The sequence below is a fragment of the Podarcis liolepis genome, assembly GCF_965112155.1.
Source record: "Podarcis liolepis genome assembly, chromosome: 1".
Taxonomy (NCBI): domain Eukaryota; kingdom Metazoa; phylum Chordata; class Lepidosauria; order Squamata; family Lacertidae; genus Podarcis; species Podarcis liolepis.
The window spans coordinates 53520696-53543380 of record NC_139554.1 but is presented as its reverse complement, the minus strand read 5'-3'; the positions used below and the strand labels follow the sequence as shown (position 1 = coordinate 53543380).

General features: G+C 40.6%; 1 protein-coding gene across 3 annotated transcripts in view; it reads left to right on the top strand.

The window, feature by feature from the left end:
* Positions 1–22685, top strand: part of TTC17 (tetratricopeptide repeat domain 17) — a 55222-nt gene that overhangs the window by 14676 nt on the left and 17861 nt on the right. For 2 of the 3 annotated variants that reach the window (XM_083462529.1, XM_083462531.1), the window contains exons 6-16: positions 35–144; positions 1024–1168; positions 1530–1669; positions 1974–2134; positions 2918–3030; positions 3812–3958; positions 4590–4705; positions 5180–5354; positions 6367–6444; positions 7905–8129; positions 8967–9153. In XM_083462529.1, coding sequence (XP_083318655.1) covers positions 35–144; positions 1024–1168; positions 1530–1669; positions 1974–2134; positions 2918–3030; positions 3812–3958; positions 4590–4705; positions 5180–5354; positions 6367–6444; positions 7905–8129; positions 8967–9153 — 1597 coding nt within the window. The remainder of the gene's footprint in view (positions 1–34; positions 145–1023; positions 1169–1529; positions 1670–1973; positions 2135–2917; positions 3031–3811; positions 3959–4589; positions 4706–5179; positions 5355–6366; positions 6445–7904; positions 8130–8966; positions 9154–22685) is intronic. The other variant, XM_083462530.1, reaches the window with a different exon arrangement.

The following is a 22685-nucleotide window of genomic DNA, read 5'->3' as shown; positions in this document are numbered from 1 at the left end:
AGTAAACATTTATTGTGCCTCCTGTTCTTCACAGAATTCTTCTTCTTGGGTATTATATAATATGGCTTCCTTCTACTGGCGAATAAAGAATGAGCCATACCAAGTAGTGGAGTGTGCCATGCGGGCTCTCCATTTTTCTACAAGGTGAGGCAAATGGGTTTTTATTAGCAGCATAATACAGTCTGTTGTATGATTTGAAAATTCAGCTAATCGAGGGTGGCAGTTGCTTCCCCCTTAGGATTGACAGGCCAATGCAGTTATATGATGGAGTTGTAGATGCATATAGATATCTGGAGATTCTGCCATCTCTTGTTTGACTTACACTAGCCTCTTTGGATGGGTGGCTCTTGCTTTGTGCTGTTGGCTTATCTGAACCATATTACAGGGAATGCTAAATAGTGTGCATGTGTATGTTGTCCTGCTTATACAAAGATGTGTGGGCATAACTTAGGCTAGCTTTGGCATGTTCCCTGCTCCGTAACCAAAGTTACTTAGTCATAACTCACTTCAGAATATTATTCTTTATCAGCAAATGATGCTGAAATTATTATTACTATTTATAACTTACCGAACTACAATAGTTAATTCTGGTTTGAGAACCAAATAAGGAAGAAGACTATTTATACATAATTGTGCGTCATCTGATGGAAGTGCTGGCTGAATTGTTCTTCATTATATAAAAAAGCAGCCTTCTCCAAAACCATTGTACTCAGTCAACCCATGCACTTTTAGACTACTGACATTCCTAGCAATAGATAAAAATATAAGACAGCAGGATAGGTGTATACGCTTTTGGATATAAAAAGACACTTCATATTAAACCAGTAGCTTAGGAAGCTCTGGGCTATTGTTATGTCTGAATTGTATTTTTGCATAGATTCTGGCTAGTAGCTTCTCAGTAGTTCTCACTTTCCTGAATGCAAGTAACCAGAGATCGAACCTGGGGCCAGAGGCTTACCAGTTGCGTAGAAATGCCTTAGGATATCATCTTAATGACCGCTTTGTTTTTTCCCTCTCTTTCAGGCACAATAAAGATGTTGCACTGATAAACCTGGCAAATGTGCTACACAGGGCGCACTTCTCTGCTGATGCAGCCATTGTGGTCCATGCAGCTCTGGATTACAGTGACGTCTTCACCAGCTATTATACTTTAGGAAACATATATGCAGTAAATAATATCTTATTTTTCAGTTATCTAGAAAGATTATACCATATTGATTAGCTCTCTTACAAACTGAAGAGTGAGACTCATGCATCTTCAGGACAAGAATGTTTTGAATTTGGCTATCTTTGAAGAACAGTTGATCTTTAAACCGACAGATAACATTTATTTGCATTTTTGCTGCTGTTGTTTGTTGTTTTGGAGGGCCTCACTAAAGCAGCCATAATGTATTAAACATGATTCTATTTCCAGAGCAGTCACATGCTGAAAGTCGTAATCAATATGAAATTCAGAAGTTATATTAAATGTTCATATTACATTTGAATGCTTCTAACGTGTCTTTTTCCCCCTCAATCCCTTTTTTCAGATGCTTGGGGAATACAACCACTCAGTACTATGTTATGATCATGCTTTACAGGCAAAACCAGGGTTTGAGCAAGCAATTAAAAGGAAGCATGCTGTCCTATGTCAGCAAAAGCTTGAGCAGAAACTGGAGGCTCAGCACAGGTAGTGAATATATCCTCAAAATTCACACACAGGCTTGTTCAGAATTACTTTCTTGTTTCCTACTTCCTTAAAATAAAATAGAAAACTGCATAATTTTAAATTTAAGGAAAATTAAAGCACACACTGCAGCATTGAAAATCAGCTGCATGGTAGCAGGCTGTAACTTATCTGTATCGTTTAATAAAACCTAAGATACAAGTATACAGAAAAACCAGCCTTGAAAGTAAGTACTGACATAAGTGTGTAAGCAAAAGCTATTTTAAGCAACTTAAATGTCCTTTTCTTTGGTGTTAAATTTTTCAAGATCACTTCAGCGAACATTAAATGAACTGAAGGAATATCAAAAGCAGCATGACCATTACTTAAGGCAGCAAGAGATCTTAGAAAAGCACAAGCTGATTCAGGAAGAACAGATCCTGAGGAACATTATCCATGAAACACAGATGGCGAAAGAGGCACAACTAGGTATCTGTTGTGTAACAAGATGTTCATTGGGAAATGTAAAAGCCGAAATGAAATTTATATGTTTGTCCAAGGAATTCTGTTTCAGGTAAAACCAGGGCTTTTGAATCAACTAACTCACTGACTAGAACACTTGCTGACGGCATATTAAAAATGCCAAAAAGTTGCATTTTAGTGTGTTCTGCTCTAACAAACAGACTCTCCTTTTAGCATGCAGCCCCTTGTCTCCACTACAAAAAGCCACTTTTGAAGGTCACAGGACCTTCTGGAGTAACATTCTGTTAAACATGAGAGTCTCTGTTTAACAGAGTTTCTGTTTAATTCTGTTAAATTCTCTGTTTAATTCTGTTAAACATTCTGTTAAACCTGAGAGGAAAACCAGCAACCTTCCTTGTTCAAAAGAAATGTGTCACATGCATGGGCCTCTGAATTCTGCCTGTAAACTCAATGTGCTCCAAAGTACTAAAAATGCATGTTTCTTAAGAGCCCTGTAGTCTGGAGCCAAGGTTAGCAAATGCATTTCTTTCTGGCAAAAACTGAAGTGCTGGCCAAGATAGCCAATATGCACAAGCTCTGTGTGGACCAAGATAGTGAGTAATTTATTATCTAAAATGCTCTTCCTCCATGCAGAATCGAGAAACATAATAAAAAAGGGAAATTAAGAATCATTTGTTTTCGGATGCTTAGCTTGGAAGAGATCTGTTAGGTATATCTTCTTGATCCTAAATGCTGTCAACCATAATTTTGTTAGCTTTTAACTTGAATTTTATTTTTTATATACTGCAGGAAACCATCAGATTTGTCGCCTGGGCAACCAGCAGCACAGTTTGCATTGCCAGTGGGACCAACCTGTCCGTTATCACCGTGGTGACATGTTTGAAAATGTTGAATATGTTGAGGTTTGTCTGTAGAGCATTGCTCTCCCTGCTTCATGATCTATAGTGAGGGGTACACATCTTCCTGAGGTGTCTAATAGATGAGGATATTCCTTTTATACCTATTTCTATTTACCCTAGCACAAGATTTTAAAACAAAACTGGGGTGCAGGGAGTTCCAATCAATCCAATATGTAGGTTCCCTTTGGAGCCCCATCTTCCTTCTTGGAAGGCATAAACTGCCTGGCTCCTAAACACAACAGACATTATGCATTCATTCCAGGTTGCTGATCACTGTATCTTGTCCTGAGCATCAGACGGAAAAAAGCACCCAGATATTGAAACAAACTTACTTTGTGGCTCCCTGCCTCATCTTTGGATTTTGATCATCAATAACTCCTTCATGGTGTGCTCAGACACTAGATACGTGATGAATGGGTTTCAGGGAAAACAAAACTAACTTTCACACTGTTCATCAAGAGAAGGAAATTAAAAGTATTGTCTGGCAAAATGTGTTTGTTTGTTTTTAATGCTTTGAAGAAAGATTGTGCCTGCTTTAGAACCTGTAGTTCTGAAGTTTGGGGAGGTGATTTGCACTGCTGCTTAAAATTATTAATATCAGGGCTGTTGATTTTCTCAGCATCTCGTGAGGGGGCTTCCTACACTTCCCAACATGCTCAGAATTGCACTGCATACAACCCAATGTAGTTAGTTTTTTGTAAGGAAGTAGTTTTTTTCTTAAAGAAGTCTCCTTGAGGTGTCAGTTTCATGCTCCAAACTTTTCCTATGCATTTTCTGTTTCTAGTTTGGCAGTGATTCTTCCATTTCCAGTATGACATCCATGAATTCTGAACTTCATGCCAACCACAGTGACTTTGGCCATTCCTTGGAGTCTTCCCCTTTGGTCCATTCTGTCTTCTCATTATGGGGCCTGGAATCTGAGGCTTACAGGGTAAGTAGATAGGGTAGCTATGACTTTTCTTTCCTAGGCAAGGCCTCCTAGCCAGTTTCATTGTTTGCTAGTAGTGTTCTGCTAAAGACAAGTACATAACTAACAATATGCATAAAATAAAGCTAATCTATTTTGGGCCTCTTGTTGGCAGTGGTGTCTGTTCACAAGCAGAATGGACTTCCACTCATCCAATAGGACTTCTCATTCCTCTCCTCCCCCTGCATCCCCGACCCCATTTGCTTCCTCACGGTGAAGTCCCATTGTGTGAGCAAACGTCCACTCTCAAAACGTTAGATTCCTCCCAAGGTACCTTGTGGGTCGCTCTGGTTTTGTCTCTCCTCCCAACTCTGCTTTTGTCTCTCCATTCACAACTCTGTCTGCCACCAAAACTGCAAAGATGTTGTGATAGTAAACCATGGTGAACAGAGTTCAAAACTGCAGGGCAGCCATATGACTTTTGTCATGGATTTTGCTTGATAAACTGGGAATAACTGCCCAAAGAAAGTGAAAGTATTTACAAGTTCTGGTTTCTTGCATTCTGGTGAGTTTTCTCTAGCAAGTAGAAAAACAGAGAGTCATAACTGGTAAACCCACTTTGTGATACCTTAAGAAATATTTTCTCTGTGATCAGGAGAAGCAGAATATTTTGTGGCCTAAAAGATCAGAGTGTGTAAAAACCTATCCAGCTATCCCCTCCCCAGGAGAACTACCAACTTATTTCCTGCATCCAGAAAGCAGGGGGCAAAGGTGAGTACTGTTAATAAATTAATTCATCTGTCATTTGTATGCAAGTGTAGCCAGAGCAGCCCGCAGCAGCAGCAACATAATAATAGTATAATATAAAATACAGTTATTGAAACATGTAATATGCCTAGCACTGAAAAACCAACAGCAATGAGACTAAAAGATGTTGCATGTGATGTTCAGTTAGAAAACTGGAAAATAGGCTGCAGTCCTTTACATGCTACCTTTAGAGTAAATCAGAATGAGTTCAGTGGGATTTACTTCAGTGGGATTTTCTTTTTCAGGTTACCTTTAGTGCTGTGGCATAGTAAAGAGTGCCAAACCAAAGGTACTATTGTCTGACAGTAATGAACATTTGTTCTGCCTCTCTAGTTTATAAAGCAATTTAATTCTACAATGATTGTTGCCTTTCACTTGCTACTCCTGTAGTCTGAATCATATTCTTATACCTTTGTGGTGTTTGTTTAAATTTCTTAGAATCCATTCAATACTTAGCAGTCCAGGGGATGACGATGCACAAACAGAGGTCTATGAGCCAGATTGTTCTTCCATTTCTGATGCCCATAACAGTGACTCTATGCACTTTTTGATCAAAGAACTAGACAGTCATCTGGATCTGAGGGTAAAAATGCCAGATGATCATGCCAAACAAGTAAGAGATTTTATGATTATATTTGAAGATTGTTAGTATACTTCTGGTCTTCTCGGTCCTATAAATTGTCACTTCCAGACTTGACAACCTTTTGAAAGCAAGTGGTCTTCCCACATAAAATTCAGTTTGGAAATGGCCAAGTCACCACTGAAAGGAAGCCTGTTTGTTTCAGTTGACAGTCACCTATCTGCAAAATGTTTGAGTCAGCACCCTGCTTTTGCATTACGATCAGATTCTGTGAACTTGGTTTATTCGGTTAGTTGACATGATACAGGTGCAAGGAATCGTTAATGCACTCCAAATTAGTGGTGCTTTACATTGTGGTATTGCTGGTGGCTAAGAGTGTGAGCTGTGAATTAGGAAATCCATAACTGGCATCTTACCACTGCTGTGAACTTGCTAGGTGGCCTAAGGCAAGCCAGTTTCTCTCAGTCTTAGCACTGAACCACCCCAGCAATGTGGGCAAAATTATTACCTCCTTTCCCTCTGTAAGGGACCAGAAGTAGCTGTTGCTTAAATCAAGCCAGCTTAGGTTATATTACTGGACTATTTAGACTTGCGGTTATATTACTGGACTATTTAGACTTGCGGTTTCTGTTTGTTTTCTGTTGGATTTTGACTATGTTGTTTTCTCCAAACTCTCTACCAACAATAAGCCTTCATGCAGATAGCATAAGACTTATCTGGTTTTAGCCAAAGTTCAGGTTGCTTGTTTTCAGTTCTACGATCATCATTGTCTCTAAAAGCATAATACATTATTTGTTTAATTTATGAGGTTAACATGGAGTTGTTGATTTTTCCAGTTGAATTGCAAGGATTTTTCCAGTCTTTGCAATTTAGCCATAACCATCAAAATAGAAAAGTAGGCTCTCTTGGATTTTCATTTTGTGATAAAACCTGCTGATCCTTTAGATCATTAAATTTGAATTACCAAACGTAAGTTTTCTGCATTAAAGTCTTACATTCGATAGGTTCAAATGTATGGTTTTAAACACTTCTCTGTCTTGCACAGATATTATACTCTCGTGTCAACAATCAATCAGTTACACAGCAGCAAATAGGATCATTCATCTATCATGCCATTGTAAAGGTAATTCCAATGACCGCAATGTATGCTTTTCATATTCCTCTTAGAGTATATGGATTTTTTTCCAGAATCCCAAAGGGCCCTCATGTACAGAAGCAAGAATCTCTTTAATTTATTCAGAGTGTTCCACTTAAGTCAACTGTAAATCATTCCACTTCTTTATTTTTGTCAGAAATGTTTGTGATTTTTGTGCATGAAAAGTGCTGATTTGGTCAGATTTTACAGCCTCCATGAGTGATTGACATAGAGTGAAATAAGGACAGACAAAGAATATAATACCACGAGTACCAATGATGACTAGAAATTGAATTTGTTTCAAGCTATTCTTGTTATGATTGAAAACATACAGGGGCCTTTTGTCAAAAAATATATTGATAGCTGTGAAGTCTTGGATTGACAAATACTGAAGGAGATTTACAGGTCAATATTCCTGCTGTACAGTGAAAATACTTGTATGGCTATACCTATGATTTCAAGAAATAAAGCAATCTAGGAAATTGTAGGAAAGAAATTCTGCTGCAGTGCTGCTGCTTCCGAAAGAAAATATACAGTGCCAGCTCTGGTAAATGTTGGAAATGTAATAGTATATTCTGAATTATAGCATTTTAACCATACAGGAGTGCTAGAAGGATAGGGTAGGTATCCCAGAGACTATAGAATTGTGTATTTGCTTTATCTATAGAGACTTCCTAATGACATATGTTCTACGGACAGCTCACGATATAAAAGAGTAAAATATAACAACAGCAGAATTAAAATAGCAGCATAAAAGCTTTTGAACCCACAGAAAGGAGACATAACTTGTAAGAAAATACATGCACATAGATACTCATGTTGTAATGTGAATTGTTTGATTCACAGAATACTAGCACTCTTGGTCTATTTAATTACATATTGTATTCTAAGCAAGACTCTCAAGTACCTTTTGTTTCTGTAACACATATTTATATTCAAAATACCTGCTGATTCACAGTTCCACTTAACTGATGAGATATTAAACAGATCTTAGACCTTAGACATGGGCCTTAGAAATACAGTAACACCTTCCACATTATATAGGGCCATAATCTCGCAAAACTGCAGTTATGCAAGTCTGTTCTTTTATTGTTAGTGCTGCTTTTGATGCAAGCCATAAATACTGCAGAAAGCACTTGGATAGCTGTGAGATGGGGGCTAAACATGCTCCCTGCCCTTGGAGACTCCAGCCATTGAAAATCAAGCCTGCTCTCACCTGCATCAGCACATCCTATGCTCCTTGTTTCACTAGGGTGTGATAGAATATTGGGAAGTGGTTAGATCAATGTTTTGCTGTGTGCAGCTGATTCGTATATGCATGACCCTCCGGCAGTGATCTCTGCAAACACCTGTAGCTGTAACATCTAGGGTGGCAATGGTAGTCTAACATGGTAAAGCATGGAATGAGATTAATGAGGGTAGCCTTTCTTTTTTGTGGTTAATTTCAGGCAAGGGATCCCTTATGGTTGGTTCTCAATGAGGCTGGCCTTTACTGGCGCGCATTTGGAAATGGCACCTTCGCCTTCACTTGCTTACAAAAGGCCTTTAACTTGACCCCACATGAATTCCAGGATATCCCTTTAGTCAATCTAGCCAACCTTCTAATTCATTATGGTCTTCATCTGGATGCCAGCAAGCTTCTCCGAAAAGCTTTAGCCATCAATGGTTCTGAGGTGAGTCTTCGTTTTTGTTTTTTCCTGTTCTGTTCTGTTTGCTTAAGTAGGATTGAAGCAGAAGTATTTCTTTCATACCCCATCTCAGTGTCCAGAAGTGAATTAGTAGGAGTGGTTTGTTACATTTGAATCTTAGGAAGTTGCTTGAACGCATTGATGTAAAAATATAATTACTCAAAGGTGCCCAGCACATGTTTGCTAACTTCACACAAATTAATTCTTCAAACCCTTTCTTCATTTTGTTCAGCTGCTGTTAGTTGACATGGTTGCCCATCACTCCTAACCAGTCAGAAATATTTATACAAGAGTTTGAGAACACTTCAGTAATGTTCACAAACCATTGAGTGGAAGGAAGCTCACACAAGTGGGGTTTGGTCCCATCCAACCCCCTGTGCCCCTTCCAAAGAAAATCTAGAGGATCAGAGGACCTCTTGAACAATTGGGAGAAGTGGGAATCTTGAATCCATCCCTTACTGTTCGGAGGATCCCCATACCACCTAGAGAAGCTTTTGTAGGAACAGTGGGAACTGTTGCAGGGCATGCAAAGGACCCCTTGAATGAGTTTCCTTCTACTTTAGCTACTTAAGAGCCAAACCAATAAATTTGTATTGTATCTTATAGGCTTGAATACCGTATTATCAGTCTTAATGTAAAAAGATACTGTTATCTTAAAGAGTGGCTTTAAGTACATATGTGTGCATGCACACACATATTTGAAACAGAACTCCCAAGATGTGAGCATGCTTGTTGTAAATTTCCAGTTCCTTTGACAACTGAACTGAAATCTGGGTTTTGCCTATGCCTGTGCTGATGGAAGTTTGCCTTTCGCCTTTTTAGCCTCTGACCTTCTTGAGCTTAGGAAATGCCTGCTTGGCTCTGAAGAACGTCAGTGGGGCATTGCAGGCTTTCAGGCATGCCCTGGATATTGCGACAAAGTGTCTGGAGTGTGAGAGGAGCCTGAAGCTGATCCGCTGTTTGCAGTTCTATCCATTTCTGTACAACATCACCTCTTCTGCCTGCAGTGGTAAGCAGCTGCTGAAAAAGTCCCCAAATTAGTAATTTTATCCCTTCAACACTACCTGCAGAAATTGGACTACTTTTCTCTCTCTCCCTCATTGATAATCTCTTTTTCATCTGCGCTCTCTCTCTCTCTGTCCAATTAAAAAAGGGAACAGTGTTTTTTCCCCAGTTAGATCTAATTGAGAGTAATTTTTGGAAAGCTGTCTTCCCAGAATTCCCTACCTGATTCTCCTTACAAATTGGGTGCAGTGTTTACTAATTAGAGAATGCTAGGATAGTTTCAAGCCATTCAAGAACATTGCTCTGCTGTAGGGTTGCTGAAATAGTCCCATGTTTACACCTCATCTGTTTTCTTAGCAAATACCAAGAACCAGGGAAACAGGGAGAGAATGGCCCTAAGCATGGAATAACATATAACTTTAAACCCATCTGCACCACTATATAAAAGCAGGCTCCCTGTTCTTTAGAACCTGCTGTAAATATTTGAAGAGATTTAGCTTCCTGTTCAAGTAAAGCTGCGAAAAGATTAAACAAATTCTGTCTTCACCTATAGCTGCTAAATCTCCAGTGCATTTTTGCTCCTTAATAGCACTTAAATTTTATTTGAATATATGATTGGAACTGAACTAGTATAATCCCTATCCAATTATCCATATGAGCTAACACATTAGGATTATTTAAGACAGTGGTTCCCAACCTTTTTGATATGGCAACCTGTAAGTCCAAATTTACTTAGAATGGTGACCCATTAATTTATTGTCACATGAATTTTATTTACCTATCATTTTACTGCCACATGAATTTTGGACTTTGGTCTTCAGCAGCTGTCTGTTTTGTGCATTGCAGTTGCAAGTCTGCCTACTTTTAAACCATCACTTGAGGCATCGAAGCAAAATTCAACAATACCCCTATTAATGTGGAGATTAATTTATTGAAATATTTATAGTACTTACTAAATTATTACTGGTTTGTTTGTGAGAATGTAAGAGCACCAAGCATCAAATTGCAGGGTATTGCCTCATAAGCTATAAAACTTTATTCTAAAAGCATAGTTACACAATCAGTGTTAGATATAATGAACTGCGAGCCTCTTAAAGTTTTATTTATGATAAGCCCATTTTGACAAGTATCAGTGGGATGGCTTGAGCTTACATTTTATTACCAAGTAGGTGAATGGAGGCTTTGATGGTTGTCAGACATAGTCTCACATTAGTTAATACACAGGATGCAGGTATTTCTTATTTCAATTAAGCACAGATCACCCTTGGCTCAACTATTTACTCATCCTCTAATTTGCGGGTGTTTACAAGCACCTTGTGGCAAGTTATCACCAGATCTGCTGCAAGCCGCCAGAGAGAAGTTTACTAGCATTACAATGTGAAACTTTACCCTTTCTAGCATTTGGTTCCAAGTATCAACACAGCATTATAATATGCCAAAAAAACCCAAAATGTTACCTGAGGTATTATACCAGTTAAGGATTACAAGCAATAATCCTTTTGGGTTTATTTATACAACCGATGACACATTTGCACAAGCATCACAACCCACAGGTCGAGAAACGCTGATTTAAGGGATGGAGTTGCATGGCATTCCCCTACTTAAGTACCTTCTCTGTGCCAAAAGTTTATTTTCCCATGTTTCATAAAGAGATACAAGGGATTAGAAACAGGATTGCATATGTGCATCCAGGTTCTTAGCATAAGTGCAAAACCTAGAGTCAGACTTCTCAGAATCTCAGCTTTCAAAAAGGAAGTTTTTTGTTTCAGTTGAAGGGGGAGAAGTTTAAAGCTATGCTTTTGTACAAGGCTTAAACCACTGTGGTGCTGAGCAAGTCTTCTTGAAGTCTGAGCCGGCAGTGAGGGGGGTAGGCAGAGTTTCCTGTAGTGTACAAGTGCTTTTTTACCTCCTCTCTGGTTAGTGGCTATTAAGACTGTTGACTTCCACTTCATTGTCCTCCCAACGCCCAACCTCCATTCTTCTCTTCTCTTTTTGTCATACCTGACATTGTCAAAACATTTCCAAATTCTTAGGGTGCAAGTAGAACCCAAAGATGCAGGAAATGTTTGTGAGCTTCCGGAACCAAGTGAAGAAACTTTCCTTTACATTCAGTGCTGGTTACAGATTTTCACTACTGACTGTTATTCAACCCTTGGTTATACAAAGTATTAAAAATCATGCATATATGCACTTCAGAGTAGTTTAGGATTGCTAAATTCAAGGCCATCTACTGGGAAAGCGCAGAATCAGAACACTGACTAAAAACTCTGCCTTTGTAACTTGAGATTCTCATGAATGCTACAATATGCAAATTTTTCATGTTCGTCTATCTTTTGAAGTAAAACCCCAATTTTCTGTTACATTTTCAACAAGTATGGCAACAAAACTATGCACAGAGTATGGGTTTTATTGAAATACGGGTTGTAAGGACTGCATCATTCTGATATGTTAGTTCTTTTGGTTGCATGACTGTTTGTGGGAAGGAAGTAAAAAGCTTTCTTCTCTCTGTTCATAAGAATGATGGTCCCAATGTGGTTGTTCCCAATTTGGCACTAATCTGGGTTTATAAGGATTATATTTCTTCTACCAGTGGGAAAGTGGACAAAACATGGATTCAATATTGGAAGCTTCCATATTTACATTGTTCTCTCTCTCTTGCTCTTCATGTGCTGTGTTCCTTTCTTTTATAGACTACAAAGGTGGGCAACACTTCAGGTCATCTTGTCTATCCCCTGCTAATGTGAGAACATTAGGCATTTGAACATGAGAAATGGTGTGGACATTTTTTTTGTTGTTATTTTTAGAATGTGAAATAAACATTCTAATAACTCCAGCTTCTGACACTTGATTTTTTATTTTTTTATTTTATTGCGGGATTGAAAAAAAGGGAAAGTGAAAAGAAGAAACCAGGAATTTGCCAGGATGTCTGATGATCATTGTTCTGTGTTCTCTCTCTCCTCCCCCCCCCCCACTTAATGGGCTCCAAAAAAAAAGAAAAAAACTCCTTGTAGGAATCAAACCTGTGAAAAATATTTGAGCATATCTGAAGCACAGGGACACCCAGAACATGACCGAGTTCATCTAGCTTCTTATTGTGGATGCCATCCTTCCCATGCCTGGTGCCCCCCAGATGGGCTACAACTCCTGTTGGTCCCAGCCTGCGTGAACATGGGGCAGGGATGATGGTGGATGAAGTTCAAAACATCTGGAGGGCACCGGTTGGGGAATGCCAGTCTACCTTGACTGGCAATAGCTCTCCAGGGATTGAAGCAGGGATCTTTCCCAGTCCTATATAGAAATACCAGGGATTGAAACTGGGATATACAACATGTAATGCATATGCTCCACCACTGATACACAAAAAGTAGATAGTGCAGCATTGGTGTAGTGAAGTTTTGTGCCACGTAATCAAATAAATAAAACCTACATGTAGGGTTTGCTTGCATTCCACACGTTACTGGTGCTAACTCCTATTTAATGGAAAGCCATTACTTTGTGGAACACAAGTCCGGTAATCTTGAACGCATCCAGATTAAGGTTCAGTATTAATAAACAACTAAATACGCAGGGTAGTTGAGTATCACCACTATGGTACTTGTTGGTGCGCCAGTTAGATATAGTGTGGGAGTTAATCACATTGATGAATTACCATCTCTCTGAGCAGAACTCTTTAGCATACTACTAATTGAACTGACCATGGGATGGCATGTTGTACAGGCATACCTTGCTTTATTGCGCTTGACAGATGATTGCTTCTTATGAAGATGTGGGTACAGCTGCAAGCAGTCGGGCTGCTTCCAAGGGAAGGAAGCCTTGCCCTGCCCCTGTCATCCATCTTCCGGCCACGGGAGTAGAACTGGCTAGGACTGGAGCTGGAGCTAGGTTTTTCCCCCCTGCAGCTGTGGGGTGTGTAGCTTAATAGACTACAGTATCATGTAAACATAACTTGTATATGCACTAAGAAACAAAACAAAAAGTGTGACTTGCTTTATTACGGTGGTCTGGAACCAAACCTGCAATATCTCCAAGGTATGCCTATATACTCACATTACTTTTGGTTTCTTACTATAAAGGTGGAAGAATGAAAGGGCTTCAGTAGCAATAGATCCTACTTCTCCCTTGACATGCTGGTTTAGCAGTATGATAACGAGTGATTTTTATCTGAGGTAAATAAATAAATTTATTTCTCAAATAACATAAGAATAGCAATTAGGCACAGGCCGTGCTTTGCCCCTTAGACACTACCTGTCCCAGGTACAGAATTACACAACAAAAATTAATGGTCACCAGATCTGTTCCAAATATGTCATAATAAAAATAGTTTTCACCAGGGTTAAAAATCCTGTGTGTGTGTGTATCAGGCCTAATAATGCAATCATATACATACAGTATTTACTTACAAGTGACTCCATGTTCAGTGGGACTTACTCCCTTGTAAGTGGATTTAGAGTATATCCTAGGTGTCGCAGTGTTTGCCACCTTTTCCTTTTCACTTAAGTGTTTCGCAGAAAGGTTGTTAAAGGGTTATAATGCAATTACATACATGCTTATTCAAAAATAAGTTCTGTTCCCAGTAAAGCAAATGTAGGGTTAGAGACCTAAATTTGCTTGAGTTAGACAATTCTCATGCCCTCCAGGTGTTTTGGACAACAGCCGCCATGGCCAAATAATGGTCAGGGTTTATAGAAGTGTTCTCCAAAACATCTAGAGGACAACAGGCTGGAGAAAAGTTTGGTAGGCCAAAATAAATGTTCAACCACAGTAACTGTTTCTGACTTCCAGTCCTTGATGTACCTACCGTATTTTTCGTCCCATAGGACGCTCTGCCCCATAGGACGCACCTAGTTTTTTTGGGGGGAAATAAAGGAAATTTTCCTTTATTTCCCCCCCCAAAAGCAGGTCGGGGAAACCGAACCAGGTCGAGGAACAGCAGGATGGTGGCGCTGCGCCTCCCTGCTGTCCCCCGAGCTTGTGGGGCTGGCCGATGTCTGCCGGGCGCGGGGGGCGCTCTGCTTCAGGGCTCCCCTCGTGCTGGGCAGCAGGCTACTATCCGCAGCGTGGGGAGCCTTGCGGGGAACTCCTGCAGGGCTCCCCACGCTGCGGATGTCTGCCCGGCGTGGGGGGCGCTCTGCTTCAGGGTGCCCCTCGCGCTGGGCAGCAGGCTGCTATCCGCAGCGTGGGGAGCCCTGCGGGGAACTCCTGCAGGGCTCCCCACGCTGCGGATGTCTGCCTGGCACGAGGGGCGCTCTGCTTTAGGGCGCCCCTCGCGCTGGGCGGCAGGCTGCTATCCGCAGCCTAGACATCCCTGTGGGACCTCCCGCAGGGCTGCCTAGGCTGCAGATGTGTTCCCGAAGCCTGGAGAGCGAGAGGGGCCGGTGCGCACTGATCCCTCTCGCTCTCCAAGCTTCAGCAAAAGCCTGCATTCGCCCCATAGGACGCACCCAGATTTCCCCTTCATTTTTGGAGGGGGGAAAGTGCGTCCCATAGGGCGAAAAATACGGTACTTTCCTTTATTAACATGAATATCAAGTGCTATTATTTGGGCGATTACCCTGGATGGTCTCAGACGGACTTTCAAAAATTAACTTCGGTGATATGCTCATGCCTCCCTCTTTCATCTGCCATGATGGTGGCTTCCTCTTCATTCTTTAGGACAGCTATCTCCAATTTGGTCACCTCCAGTTGTTTTGGATTACAGCTCCCATCAGCCCCAGCCAGCATTGCTAATGGTCAAGAATGGAGGAAGTTGAAGTCCAAAACATCTGGAGGGAACCAGGTTGAAGAAGGTTGGCTTGGACTTTGTGTATATGCGCCCATACATGGTGATTCTCATTCTGTAGCATTTTAGTTCTGGTTTTTCTTAGCTTTTTTCTTATTATGAAGCTCCTGTTCATTCCCTATCCTATATACATTTTCTCATTTCATGTGAATATTCCCACGCTACATACGTGTTTCTTTAAGCAGCATCTATACTGTGCTTTCTGAAAATGCTGTGTTTTCTGATGCCCTCTTGTGGCATAAGGTATCACATTTCCATTTAGCAGAACGTATTTCTTCTATGAGCTTTTTGGAATAAGCTCCTTAGGTAGTTTCCTTTTGGTGTTGTTTTCTCCAGAGCTATACTGGGAGAATTTATACAGTACCAACCAGCTTTTAGAATGGGGCAGACTAGCATCGTACATGGGAGGAAGCTATTTTTAGACTAGTATCTTATCAATTTTACATCACCCACACCACACATGAGACTTTGAAGAACCTTCAAACATTCTTTTAGAAAAGTAAGATTTCCCAAAGTTCTGGTGAGAAATTGTAATTTATAATCCTGTTTTTTCCAGTTTGAACAAGAAGAACAGAATCATATTATTTGGGTAGATGCTAGTGAGCTACACTTAGCAACACAATACAGTGGTGCCCCGCAAGACGAAATTAATTCGTTCCGCAAGTTTTGTCGTCTAGCGAATTTTTCGTCTTGCGAATCACGAAATCCCATAGGAATGCATTGAAAATCAATTAATGCATTCCTATGGTCAAAAAAAGTCCAAACAAAGCCAAATTTGGTACAACAACAGTTTATTAACTGCTCTTTAAAGTCACACATACTGTAAAGAGCAGTTCAAAAATTGAAGGGAAAATAAATTAACTTTATAAACAAAACATGTCTTTGTTTTTAGACAAAGGAAACAAAGTCGCGAGACGTTTTCGTCTTGCGAAGCAAGCCCATAGGGAAATTCGTCTTGCGAGGCAAATCGAAAACGGAAAAACCTTTCGTCTAGCGAGTTTTTTGTCTTGCGAGGCATTCGTCTTGCGAGGTACCACTGTAATGTCTTTAAAAATTAGGTGCTGGCTCCCAAACGCCACAAACCCAGAAGTGAGTGTTCTGGTTTGCAAACGTTCTTTGGAACCCGAACATCCGACGGAGCTTCCAAACGGCTGCAGGAGCTTTCTGCAGCCAATTGGAAGCCACACCTTGGTTTCCAAATGTTTTGGAAGTTGAACGGACTTCCAGAACGGATTCTATTCAACTTCCGAGGTACCACTGTATATAGAGTAAGGGATCTCTCAGAATAAATGTTCTGTTACTCAGAAAAATGTAAGAATCTATACCTTACTAGATATTCTTTAAAGCTTGTATCAAGTGCAGTACACAGTATAATAACGTAAGTATAATAACATCATAAATAGTAAACCATTTCTTTAAGGGAAAATGGTGAAAGGACAAGATAATAGGTAGAAGCCAAGTGGGGGATCCCTAAAAGCATCTTCATGAGAGAGTTTTCAGTTGCTTTCTTAGAGTAAGAAGGTAGGAAAAACACAACTAGCGTGTGGAAGCTATCTGCTATCATAGGCATTCTTTTGGAAAACAATCTGATCACCTACCAGCTCAAATTGTGCTTCTGGGATTCCCATGCAGCAGGTGCTATCCAGCCACAGTCAGCCACAAGGGAACTTGCCACGAGCGGGACTCTTGTTAGAAATATATAACGAACCCAAATCTGACAAAACAAAAGTGTCTGTGGTTGCTACATTATGCACATTTAGGAATAAGTTCCAGTGAATTTCGTGAAACTTTGGAGTGTATTTTGCATTTGTGCATCAAATTTGCTATTAAAGTTTCTCTCTGAGCCACTATGAAATGTGGCCCTCCTGGCCACGTAGATGAATTTGAAGATACAAGAAGTGCTGCTGAATCACAAAAAAAGGCAAGTAGAAAGAAGATCAAATTTACTTTGCTTTCAGCTCATCAGTTTATTTAGCAATACTTTTCAAGATTTGAAGTTTTACACTTCTAGGTGTGACAATCCTAAAGTAATGCTGCAGGCCAGATTGATTACATTTATGAAAATGAGAGGCATTAATGGCAGTCTTCCATCACATGAGACATTCCTAAGAGGTGGGTCTGTATTGTTGAACAGGTTGCCCCCTGCCTGAACACCAGGAGATCCATTAATGCAGCTTCCAAGAAGTTGTCTTTTTCTCTCTTAGATGAGTTTTTCTGGTCCTGTGGCCATGGCTCAGGAACATTTTCAGGTGTGCTGCTTGGGTGTTTTAAGAGAAATAGTACTGAGCAGATATTTTACCCTAAAAACAAGGAATGTTGGGTTGGACTCGGGCCAAGTCATGGTTTACAGCCATTGAAATCAATGTTAATGTATCTACTATCATTCTGGCTTGCTCTAAACAGCAGTGGATAGATAGAATTGGTTTACATAAATATAGAGCCATAGACCCCCCACCTCATTTTATTGCGCTTTGCCTTATTGCGGTTCACAAATATTGCTCTTTATGAGATTGCGGGTGCAGTTGCAAGCAGCCCGGCTGCTTCCAGGGGAAGGAAGCCCCCCCCCCCAATTGCTGCCCCTCTTCTGGCCACAGAAGTAGAGCTGGCTACTGGTTTTCCCATCCTGCCCCTGCAGCCAGGGGACCTGGCTTAATAGGGTAAACATAACTTTAATATACACCAGGAAACAAAAAATATTGTGTTACTTGTTTTATTGCGATAGTCGCTTTCTTGCAGTGTTCTGCAATATCTCCAAGGTAGGCCTTTATTTAGGAAGATAATGGCTGAAGATGGGGGGTTCTCCATACAAGAAAGGTTGTGGACATAGATAATATTTTATTCTGGAAAGAGAAAAAACAGAAATGCATACGAGAAATTGTAATACAAAAACCGAAGTTTTCCGAGAACGTGCCATTGCCATTCTAACGGTCTGTGTGTTTCACCCTCCCCTGTCTTCTAAAGGACGTCAAGTTATATTTGAGGCACTAATTGAAATTCAGGCCACACCACTGCTTAGCCTGCTGCTCTATATGTAGCATCAGAGTACCCTGAGAGGCATTGCAAATAGCATTTCCTAGTCTTTCTTATCTGCTGACGATGTTGGAGAGTTAAATTTAGAAACCATCTTCCATGTTGGGCCTCATTCCCAGACAGGGCTGAGAACACGCTGTGGTCTCTATCCACGTCACAGGGAGAAAAATCCTGTTGTAACCATTGACGAGGGAGGACAAGGGTTAGGGTATGGTGGCTTTTACGATAGCTGCCGCCCCATTATTCATAGAACAATTGTGCATTTTTAAAGGGGCTGTGGGGTTGTCAGCCATCCCACTGAATTCTCTGGGGAGGTGGGTTTGTGTACGTGTGTCCCTTTTGTGCCACGTTGTGTTCAAATTTAGCAGACAGACGTTCGCCCTGTTTTTTTTTCTTTTCATGATTTATTTAGTGATGGTTTATATTTCATAAGGGTAATTTTTAGCACTATCGTTGCTGGGAACAGAGACCATTATGCAATTGGTCAGACATTGGGCTATGTGTCTTGCTGCTGCTGCTGCTTTTCTAATGCAAAAAAGAAATGTCACAACTGTAACATTTAAAAGTAATTAAGTTATATTGGAGTAATTAATGTTTTGTTACAGTTTGTCCTATATGTTGATAGGATCAACCTGTTTCTATATTTACATACAATGTTAGGGTGAGAACACCCTAGTTAAAAGCAAATGTGCACTGGTTTGTTATATAACTAGTTTATTATCAATATAGATGAGGACGTCTGCTTGCTGAAATGTATATTGATAATGAACTACATATTACAGCATCAACTAAATTAGTTTTGTTTGTATAATAATATATTGGATCAAAGTATGTGGTATCAATCAAACTTCCATTCATTCCATTATTGCATTCACAGTAGTGTAGCCAAAGAGCCATGGTCAAGTAAATTAGTATGATTCTGCTTCCAGGATTTAAGTTACTGATGTCTTGTTTGGGATTGAATGGGGGAGTGGAAGAAAAGTACACAAGGACTAGAAATACCAACAGGATGGGGAATGGCTAGACTCTGAGCTCCCCTATGGGTAGCTTTAACAGAAGGGCAGGACTACTCAACTATCAGTCACCAGGTGTCATCATGACATCAGGTGATCTATTTTCCCATTGTAGCATGGCATGAATTAGGACCCCTGCCAGGCCTAATTGGAGTCACAAGCTAGAGATCCCCTATCGCAGGAATAGCAGAACAGTAGGGGGACTGGTGCATATTACCACCATGAGAGATGGACAGGGAGCTGTGGAGGGCGCTGGGTTCCTACTCCATGGACATTTGACATCCTGATTAGGACTCTTCTTTTTGAGCTTCCATAAAGTCGCAGGAGGATATACTTTGGTTGAACATTAAGAGAAACTTCTTCATGGTCAAAATAGTTTGACACTTATACATGCGGGGGGGGGGGATCCTTCTCTGGGAGATCTTCAAGTAGACACTAGACAGCAGTTTCTTAAGTTGGTATTGGAAAAAATGTGAATAAGAGGATGCATGATAGAGGTATATAAAATTATGCTGTGTGTTGAAAAAGTGGATAGAAATAAGTTTCTCCCCCTCTCTCATTACACTAGAACTGAGGGACATCCAATGTAGTTGAATTCAGGACAGATGAAAGAAAGCACTCCTTCCACATACTGTATAGTTATAAACTATGGAATTTGCTTCCACCAGAGGTAGTGGTGGCCATCAACTCGGGTGGTTTTAAAAGAGGATTGGACAAATGTCTGGAGGATGACACTATCAAAGGCCATGTTCTACCACCGCTGTCAAGAGGCCATATGCCTCTGAATGCTAGTTTTCTCTAGAATGTGCTTGCCCAGATCCCTCAACCTTTTTTCACCAAAGAACATGTCTAGCATCCTTACTGCTTTACTATCTATGTTGCTTTCTTTGTCATTTCTGTGGTTACTTTATAATGTTAAATTAAAACGTATTATATAAATTGAAGCCTTACCATTGTTAAGAGGAAACCACCTACAACTTGGACATATCAATTATAGCTAATCAAAATTGCAGTTGCCCTGATTTCAACAATATTATGGTGTACATTGGCGCCTGTTCAGCTGATGATCTTCTAATAGAGAAGTAAGGAACCAAATGCCTCCATGCCCTTCTCAAGTGCTTTTGCTTGCCTGGAATGTGCCCTTGAACTGTGACAGGGCTTCTTGCTTGGCTGGCTGGACAATACAGAGTTGGAGACGTGTAGAAACTCTGACTTTTGTTGGGCTGGATTGTAGACTTCGTGCAGAAGTCAGAGTTGCTCCTATTGGCCCACCCATTTTTGCCCGTGGCCCTGCCCACCCTGCAAGGTGCCTATGAAGGGAGCACAGCTATCAGGCTGCAAAGGGTTCCCCATTTCTGTTCAACTAGAAGTCCTCCAAAGCGGTGCCATTTTCTATTATTTCCCCCACTTGATGCAGTTAGTTTAGTACACACTGGCAAGTGGTGTCAAGACTTCCAGCATCTGAGATCTTTCCATGTTAGACGTTAGATCGAAAAGTGGCTCTTTGAGTGCTGCTACTGGTTTTCAATACTCCAACTGCTTTTTCTGTAAAAGTAAAACTGCTTTACTTCTGTAAAGTAAAGTAGGTTCCTTAGCTTTCTTAGTACAGTCATACCTTGGGTTACAGCTGCTTCAGGTTGTGTTTTTTCAGGTTATGGACCGCAGAAACCTGGAAGTGCCGGAACGGGTTACTTCCGGGTTTCGATGGTTGCGTATGCGTAGAAGCACTAAATCACATTTTGCACATGCGCAGAAGCACCGAATCACAACCAGCATGTGTGCAGTTCACTGTGGGTTGTGAACATGCATCCTGCACGGATCACATTCGCAACCCGTGTCCACTATATAGCAGGGTTTCATCTTCTAAAAATGGTGTGTGCCATCATCTAGTCCAGGCATGTCCAACAGGTAGACTTTGACCCAAACCCCCCAAAAGGGGGTAGATCACTGCCAGTTTTTAACTCTGTGAGTAGATCACAGTCTCTTGGGAGTTGGTCACCCCTGATCTAATCTATTTAAAACGAATAAAAAAGATGGTGCTAGCTTAACAAGCATATTATTCTAGAATTTCATTCTTTTCCCATTTTGTCCTTCCCTCATCTCTTCTCCACAGAGTTCTTTTTAGTGTGGGTGTGGGGGTATATAAACACACGCATGCACCATAAGGCTTTTCCATAGCATCCTCTTATTTATTTTTTTGGAATGCTAAAGTATCCAAGGTTCATTATGCTGAAGGGCATCTCACAATGTAGTCTGGATCAGATGTCACCAAAAAGGCCGCATTTCCGTGTTGTGGTCCTGTGCTCACTATCTCTGATGAATTATACACGAGGCTGCATAAAGCAGATTTTAAAAGATGAAACCAATTAAATTTTAATGGGTGTGTGTGTGTGAGATGAGTTGGGGGAGGGGAGGGAGGTGCAGTGATGAGACCAGGGAGAGATGACAAAGACAAATGTAATTGTATAGCAGATGCTTTACAAGTGTGTGAAGTTTAGCTGCTTATGCTACTCTGTCATTAGCCTACATTGTAAAATAATTTTGGTTATCATCTTCATTCTGTTACTGAATAGAATACCACTCACCAGCAGATTAAAGAGGGAGATTCTTATTGAGGCTGCATGTCCTTTAGAGCTTGCTCTGTTTCGTTTTGGCCTCTCCCTAAGTAACAAAAGTCTGGCCTTATTTATGTGAGATCCTGAGCCTTCTTACTTTCTCATATTTCACTTGGAGCAATGGATACCCAAACCTAAAATTGCATTTTAGCAGCTGAGCATGTTCCCAGTATGACTAGTTCACAAACGTTTTCATTGATCTGGTTGCACATGCATACTTGTTTGTTTGTAAACCATTTGAAGTTCACTTGACTTGTTCCAAAATCGTTAACTATGGTTTGGCTGAAACAGGAAACTGGTTTAATCTTGACTCGTAGAAAAGGAGGAACAAAAGTCTGTGTGGGGATGAAAGTCTCAGTTTTTTGATTTGTGAATTTTATTCAACATTGCCATGGATTATGTGGCTTGAGGAGATATTTACAGTGGTACCTTGGTACTCGAACAGCTTGGCTCCCGAACAAATCAGCTCCCAAACACTGCAAACCTGGAAGTAAGTGTTCCGGTTTGCAAATGTTTTTCAGAAGCCAAACGTCAAATGCGGCTTCCGCTTGAGTGCAGGAATCTCCTGCAGCCAGTCGGAAGCCACACCTCAGGTTTCGAATGGTTTGAGAGTCGAACGGACTCCTGAAACGGATAAAGTTCAAGAACCAAGGTATCACTTTATTTCACAACTCTTACCTATAAACTTACTGTACATTGTAAGGCTTTCCTGAGCAGATTTGTATCAGTTAAAGAGAAAGAGAGACAGAGCAGTATTTGAACTTAGCCATCAAAATCAACCCAGTAGAAACCAAGTGAGAGTCAAATAACAGGATTTTCAAGAACAGGACCCAGCCTTCATACTGCAGCAGAAAGAAAGAGCGAGCAGGGAAATCGTTGTGCTCTCTGTGTAGTCTAACATAATGAATTCTGTGTATGTTCAGAGTCTCATTCAGGAAGCTTTCAAAGCTTGGCTAGAGTTTGGGGTGAGTGTCCTGTCCTCCCTTCCGTGTGTGCACATCAAGGGACATGGTTTTGTTTCAGTTCTGTTTCAGCTATGATGTTGTAGGACTTAGGGCACTGTCTGTAGGGTTGGTTTCTAAATAAAAATGCATTCCAT